An 8,424-nucleotide genomic window follows, 5' to 3' on the forward strand; every position below is an offset into this window, starting at 1 on the left:
GAACGTTGGTTTCCTCCGTCACTGAAGCAAGCAAGCCTCATGTTGGCTTCAAGCTGCCTGGCTGCCAGCCGCCATCTTGGCTGGCAGTTAATTTGCATAGCTCGCTGATTAGCCAATGGGAAGGGTAGCGGTTGTACGCCAATTACCATGTTTCTCTTTTATTAGATAGGATGGGCAACTTGTTTCTAAGATAAAGCGTTCATTCAAGTGTTCATTTTTAACCATGGGATGTTTAAGGGAGAGTTGCATGGATGAATTACAATATGAAAATCTGTCATTTAAACACCTGAATTTTTAAAAAGCAAACAAGCTTTAACAACACTAGCTTCCTATTATGCTTTAGAAAATTTCCCTTTCTCTGGATTAATTTAAGATGAAAATTCATTTAAGGACTTAAAAACTAGTAGAGAAAGATCTACAAATGTAATTGTATAAAAAAGAACATTCTAAACAGTGAAAAATACCACAAATTGAAAAGGTACAGGACAGAGTGGAAAAAATATTTGTAAAGATGCAAAATAATTGTAACAAAGAGCAGGCAAAGGATTAACACTTAAAAAAGAATTCTAATAAACCAATGAGAAAAAGACAAGTATAACCTACTCAGAAATGACAATCGAAATGTAAAGCAAGTAACAAATTAACATGCAAAAGGCCGGTTGGGAATGGTTTTCACAGGTTTGGCTCAGGAATTGGACCTGGGCAAGTAAACCTGCCATCTTCCAATCTGGAGTGATCTGCCTGCTTCTTCCGTGGCTCCCTGCCCTCCAGCTGAAGGGGTCAGTTTCAGATTTCACGGGGGAGGCTCTCCCATGGTTCTCCTCCTATCTCATTAGCCAGCCCTGGGTTCCCCAGCCGCTGAAGGGCTAGGACCACTTTACTACACCCTAGAGAGCACACCCAGTCTCACAGCTTTAAAAACATCTGCAGGCTGATGAGTCCCAAATTCATATCTCTAGTCCCAACATCTTACCTACACCCACACAGTTTAAAAATCATACTTACACCATCTACCTGCAAACCTGTTCCTCTCTTGGGTCACTGCAATGGCCTTCCTAAACTGTCCTGATTCCCACCTTATACCTATCTATTCAACCTCCTGCACCAGAGCATTCCAAACACTCCTTGTCTAGCGTTATTTTCCTCCAGATCACCACTTAATATATATTTATTTATTCTTTTGTTTTTTTCATTGTTTGTCTCTCTCCCCAAACTTTAAGCTCCATGAAGTCAGCAATTTCTATATTCTGTTTATTTTACATGTGTAAAACCTACAGAAGTACATGATAGGTACTTAACAAACATTACTGGAAAAAAAAGAATGAATAACAGAAAGAGGAGACATTCCAACAGTGAGCCTTAGCAGCAAGAGAGGACAGCTTCATATAAAGGCAAGAGGATAGGTTAACAGCACAGGCCCCGCAGGCCCCACCGGCCCTGCAGACTCCCAGAACTATTTGGGAGGAGGGCTGTAATACCAGAAAGACAGCTAAGGGCAAGGCCGTAGAAATATTGTTTTGTGGAAATCATGGCCCTGATAGAAAAAAATAATAATATTTTTAACTGATAGGAAAAAATAATAATTTTACCACAGAGGAACCTAGAAGACAACTTCTCAACTAAGTAATCAGAGTAACATCACCAGCCACTGGACAAATAAACATTATAGGATACCCTGAGAATACAATGTAACTACTGTGAATCCCTGCCTAAAGCCCATAACCTGAATCTAATCATGAAAATAAATGTTAAATAAAGATATTCTATAAAAGAATTGGCCTGTATTCTTCAAAAATACCAATGGCATGAAACACAAAATCTCAGGATATGGTCTAGATTAAAGGTGCCTAAATAGTCAAGACAACTGAATGCAATCTGGGATCCGGGATTTTATTTTTCTAGAACTGACATTATTGGGACGATTGCTACAGTGTAAATACAGTTGGTAGATTAGATAATAGGATTCTATCAGTGCTAATTTGCTGACTGATAATTATGTGCTTCTGTAAGAACAGACAGCCCTTTTTCTTAAGAAATACACACTACGGCTATGGTTTACTCCCTCTGAGATCAGAAAAAAATGTTATATGAGAGAGAAGATAAAACAAGGGTAGTAAAATGTTACCATCTATAAAATCTGAGTGAAGAAAATATGGGGAATTCTTTGTATTACTCATAACTTTTCTGTAAGTCAGAAATTACATGAAAATAAAAATTTTAAGTAAAAAAAAAATATATATATATATAACAAAGAAGCTTCAAAAATTATAATCAGGAAAAATACTTCCAATATTCTCCTTTTAAATTAAAAATAACTATGAAAGAAGAAAGCATATTAATCGCTAGACTTAGAATGTAACTTTATAAATACTGCAAACTTTATAAATACTGCAATGCATTCTACTAGATTAACTTATAAGACTTTTTCTACATCTGAATTTTATTTAAAAACTAGAAATAATACCATGAAGAAAAAATATAACACTGACCATCAAAGAAATACTGTGGCTTCCACATCATAACAGTTCTATTTTAATTATTTAAGAACACATTTAGAGTGGTGAGAGGTTGAAGAGGGTAAAGAAGGTCCAATATATGATGACAGAGAAGACTAAGCTTTGTGTGATGAGCACATAATACAACATATAGATGATGTATTATAGTATTATACACTTGAAGCTTACATAATCTTATTAACCAATATCACCCCAGTAATAAATTTTTTTAAAAAAACGTTTAAAGTTAACATCTGAAAAATAATACCATCATACTTTAAGGATTTAGTATGTCTTACATCACTTGAAATATCATGAACTACAGGAAAATCTTAAAAATAGTACAAATGTCAAAGAACTAATTTCACTTTTGTAAATGCAGTGTCAATCTGCCATGTCTAAAAAGAGAAAAAAACAAAGCAAAATTACCTTCATGAACTGTAATGCCACAATTGTCACACTGAATTATTTCATCAGCATCTTCGCTATTATCTCCAAGACAAACACAGCAAATCATAATATGGTCCATTTTTTGAGAACTCCAGTTTTGACTCTTCTCAAGAATCAGCGAGTCCTAATTATTAAAATATATCAGAAAATCACATATTTATATTAAAAGATAATTTTAATAAATGAAATTCTCACTTAAAATTATTTTATGCATTTCCATAATTATGCTGCATTCTCCATTCTTTTAGTAATTTCAGAGTATGCTACACTTGAGAAGTACACCTCTTTGTCAAAGAACCCTATAAGTGCCCTCTATTTTTTCACTTCTCTTCAAGTCCAATATACTTTCTCCTCTAGGAAATGAAATAGCAAACATGCAACTAACAAATCTACATCTGCTTTTCCATTCTGAATTACAGTCTAACCCCTTAAACTAGAAGAAAGGGAAAATTAACCCACAAGTATACATCCTATACATTGGTTTAAAAAGTATACAACATTAGGCTTTTACTCTTTGGAAACTTACAATCCTAGCTAGGGAAGACAAGACACACATATGTTAAACAGGATAAAACCAATTCAAGGTAACATGTAAGCAACTATGTATGTGATGGCATAGTTATAGGGGAATATCCTGCATATAATCCTTACGTGTATAAGGGGAATACAGGAGCACCAGGGTCATCCAACTACTGGATGACAGATACATGAGTACCTACCTAGGTATATCTGTGTATACAGGTACAGAAAACCGTCTAAAAAAAAAGATCCAGGTTGACTAGTTGCTAGAAGAGGCAGAGCATTCATATTAGGTTTATGTCAAGAAATATCTAGTGTAAACTGGTAAGAAAGATACCTAGCTAATTGTAATGTAAAAGGAGAAAGATATATTGATAGGTAAATATAAAAAGATAAAATTTCAAGAAAGGAAGAGTTTGTTTCTTTTCATTTAAACCTTCTGCATTATGGATTTAAACTTTAAAGGGTAAGTTAACAAGATAATAATTCTTGTCATATTTCACAGATTGGGCTTAGTGTTACATAATAAAAGATGGCATTTGAGTCTATATATTTTCATTTAAGAACCTAACCATATTCAGAAACAAAATTAATAAACTAGTTCTATATTCTACATTCACTAAATACTGTTTCATATTAATTTTTATATTTTTATATTCTTTTAAACTAATATTGAAAGGTAACATGTAGGTATCATTTCAATAGCAAATTTTAACATTTGAATGACACTTGAATGTCACAATTTATAACAACCTTTCAATATATTTCTGTGTAATACATGTAAACTTGCAATAGATCTATAAAACAAATCAAGAAAACAGTGCAAAAGAGGTATGCCATATCTCTTAAGAATTCCAGTACTTTAAAATATTAAGTTTGCTTCTTTTTTTTATAAAAGCAAAGTAGCTGAGGGGCTTTGGACATGGCAGGCAAGTACAGCTAAAACCTTCCTAAAAAGAAAATGTGTTTTACAGTACTTTGGTACAGTGAGCAAATAAAAATATGCCCAGATTCCATCCCATTAGCCATGCTTCAAATGTAACAGCATTTGACTTAAAGTCAAATGTTGTTTGGTTTCACTTTCATCTCTTATTCAATAGCTGTTGAACCTGAAGCTGCAGTTTTCTAACCTGTAAAATGGGATGATAAAAATAATACCTACCTCATGAGGTTGTTGTGAGAATTAATAACATAATGTATGTTAAAATGTTCCCAAGACATATTAGGTACTCAATAAATGTTCATTCCCATTCTTCTTTCCCCTGTATTTTCTTGTAGGTGGGTCAAAAGAGAAACATTGAGATGACCTTTTATTACACAGGGGAATCTTCCTTGGAACCCCAAAGAAAAATTATAAGCCTCAATGACCACACTATTATATACTAGAAGCCCGGTGCATGAAATTCATGCACTCAGGGGGGTGGGGGCACAGCCCGGATTGCGTGAGTGCGCAGGCCAGGCTGAGGGACCCCACTGGTGCATGATCGGGACCGGGGAGGGACACGGGAGTTTGGCCAGCCAGGGAGTGACCGCAGGAGGGCTCCGGGGTGTGTCTGGCAAGTCTCTCTCAGTCCCAATTGGCCAGACCCCAGCAACAAGCTAATGTACAGGTCGGAGCATCTGCCCCCTGGTGGTCAGTGCACATCATAGCGACTGGTCAACCGGTAGACTTTCTGCCCCCTGGGGGGGCCAGGGAGGGATCTCAGGAGGCCTCCAGTACGTGTCTGGCCCGTCTCTCCCTGTCCCAATAGCTGGTCCTCAGCAGCAAGCTAACCTACTGGTCAGAGCGTTGGATGACTGGACACTAAGCATATTAGGCTTTTATTATATAGGATATTCTCCCATGGTTAAGTCCAAAAAGACTTTTTTCTCTGCATCAATTTCAAAAAACTTTTTTCTTAGAATACCACATGTAGGTTTTAAAAATCATAGACTAGGAAAAGACCTAACAAACAACCAGTTTGATGACTGAGAGGATACTCAAGTTTATGGACTGTGACAATATTTCTCTTGTGGAATTACAACTAATCAGGCCTTGGAAAAGATTTATCCATGTGGGAAACAAGTAAATTTCTATCGGTCAGAAAAATTAATATCAACAGGTAGCTCTAATTCCATTAATTTCCTATTTTTCTGTTTTGCTCAGGAAAACAGTAAGTGGCTAAATTATATCTCCGCACCAATTTCTCTCTATACATATTATCATTTAGAGGCAGATAAAACAAAAGTTAACTGGTATCTCTGGCCCTCTGTTCCCTATCAATAGAAAGTCTTACTAGCAATGTAATGAAAAAATGAGAGAAAAATGAGGGGAACTAGAGCCCTAAGATAATACTACCAAATCCAATGGTTGACGGCAGGCAATGCTTCAATGGAAAAATCTGAATAACAGAGTCTCATAAAAATTATGCTGCAAGCTGTCCTTAATATATCAAACATGGGTTTAAGCATGCTTATAATCAGAATTTAATAGTCAATTTAATACCAATTTTTATTAGCATATTTCTAAAGATGTATATCATTTTTCAAGTTTTTGGACAAAATAGTTAAGCTAGAGTTTTCGCCACAGAATATATCATTTGAAAATATGACTTTTACATAAAAATAGAAATTGGGAAGGTTGGTTTGAGTGGCACAAGAGTATCACCTAGAATATAACCTTAATATTATAGAATAATTTAAAGGATTCTAATGGTAACTTTAAAAATAAATGGGACATTACAGTATATCATTTCATTTTCCAAAAAAAGTGGCACAAGTCACCTAGAATATAACCTTAATATTATAGAATAATTTAAAGGATTCTAATGGTAACTTTAAAAATAAATGGGACATTACATCATTTCATTTTCCCCTTGAGATTTAAAATTTATACCAAAAAATGTTAATATTTCCCAATGGTCTCATGGCTCTAAAATATGTTTAATGTTCATTTGTGTATATTCCAAATGGATGATTATAAACAATATATAAAAATGGTAAATTCTAAGTTATATGTATTTTTAATAAAAGGAAATTCCAGCACAGTACATGTAAAAAAGAATTTAAGGAACCTATTGCCTTGAAGAAGAGAAAAAAATTAGTATACCAAAGAGATTGACCAATAGTTCTTCCTCCATGTTTTTAAAGAAGGTTAAATTCTTAAGAATCTGAAGTAATTTTTCTATAGTGTTATAAATTGATCTTTTAGGCTTTGGAGAAATTTGTTTTATTTTGAAATGTGTACAAAGGCAGTTGATTGATAACTAAAACACCCTAAACACAGTGACTATAAATTTCAGCAAAATTTTTACATTTTAATTAGCAAATCAGATTGTAATTGCCATTTCCTCACATAGAAATTGGGAAGGTTGGTTTGAGTGGCACAAGAGTATCACCTAGAATATAACCTTAATATTATAGAATAATTTAAAGGATTCTAATGGTAACTTTAAAAATAAATGGGACATTACAGTATATCATTTCATTTTCCCCTTGAAATTTAAAATTTATACCAAAAAATGTTAATATTTCCCAATGGTTTCGTGGCTCTAAAATATGCTTAATGTTCATTTGTGTATATTCCAAATAGATGATTATAAACAATATGTAAAAATGGTAAATTCTAAGTTACATGTATTTTTAATAAAAGGAAATTCCAGTATAGTACATGTAAAAAAGAATTTAAGGAATCTATTGCCTTGAAGAAGAGAGAAAAAAATTAGTATACCAAAGAGTTTGACCAATAGTTCTTCCTCCATGTTTTTAAAGAAGGTTAAATTCTTAAGAATCTGAAGTAATTTTTCTATAGTGTTATGAATTGATCTTTTAGGCCTTGGAGAAATTTGTTTTATTTTGAAATGTGTACAAAGGCAGTTGATTGATAACTAAAACACCCTAAACACAGTGACTATAAATTTCAGCAAAATTTTTACATTTTAATTAGCAAATCAGATTGTAATTGCCATTTCCTCACATGGCAAGACACTAATATCCATTTAATATGAGTTTTTATTTTAAAACAAAAAAGAGTAACTTCCATCTGAAAATTTCTATTGATATGATTTTCTGTCATTTATTTACCCAAAGCTCTAGTCTTAAAGTCCTAAAAAATGGAAACCAGGCTCTGAAAAGACTACACTGCCCTCCCCAAAAAGTATACTTCTGAAAACTAAAAGGAAAGATAACCTTAGTAAATCTCAAAGCTTCAAGATAAAAGTTTGAAAAGACATAACCATATTCTGAGGGGATTGTTCAAATAGCACCAAATTCCAAAATGCCATAATACCACTAACAAAGGCAAGTACCTCTATGCAGAAAATGCCCAGTTCTAGAATAATGGTTCTCAAGATGTGGTCTAGGAAGTCTCCTTTAGGGAGATCCACAAGGTAAAGTCCATTTTCATAACAATACCAAGGTTATGTGCCTCTTTCTCTATCACGGGTGCAAGGTAAAGCTTTTCACAAGCTACATGATAAGGAATGGCATTATTGATCTGACAACTTATGTTCTTCTATGTCTTATTTTTTGAAATTTCAGAATTTTAATTTGAAATGGTAAATATCTACATATAACCTACATAAATAAAAACTGGTATCCTCAAAAATTTTTTTAAGAGTGTAAAGTGGTCCTGAAACTAAAATGTTTGAAAACCACTGCTCTAGAGTATTTCAAAATGTTTGAGAACCGCTCCCCTAGCATATATAGATATGTTCAGGCCATTAACAGCCAACAGTTATAAAAGATCTCTGCTGAAAGAAATGTCAAATTATTAAAGTTCCTGGCTATCATTTACATGACACACAAAATATTTTCCTACAAAGCACTTGACATAGAGCCAAGAAAAAAGTCTATATGCTTATAAATTAAATATAATTCTATTAGGTATTTCTAAAGCCACATTTTAGCTATCTCTACTACAAAGTAGAATTTGAAAAAGCAGAGAAAGTAAAAGTAAAAGCAGAGAAAAATTAAACTTCAA

The 8,424-nt window shown here is 33.6% G+C and overlaps 1 protein-coding gene across 6 annotated transcripts in view; it reads right to left on the reverse strand.

Moving 5' to 3' along the window:
* PHF14 (PHD finger protein 14) overlaps positions 1–8,424 on the reverse strand; it is a 153,156-nt gene that overhangs the window by 132,762 nt on the left and 11,970 nt on the right. For all 6 annotated transcript variants that reach the window (XM_006779066.2, XM_015558177.1, XM_015558178.1 and 3 more), the window contains exon 4: positions 2,925–3,069. In XM_006779066.2, coding sequence (XP_006779129.1) covers positions 2,925–3,069 — 145 coding nt within the window. The remainder of the gene's footprint in view (positions 1–2,924; positions 3,070–8,424) is intronic.

The sequence above is a fragment of the Myotis davidii genome, unplaced genomic scaffold (genome assembly GCF_000327345.1).
Source record: "Myotis davidii unplaced genomic scaffold, ASM32734v1 scaffold168, whole genome shotgun sequence".
NCBI lineage: Eukaryota > Metazoa > Chordata > Mammalia > Chiroptera > Vespertilionidae > Myotis > Myotis davidii.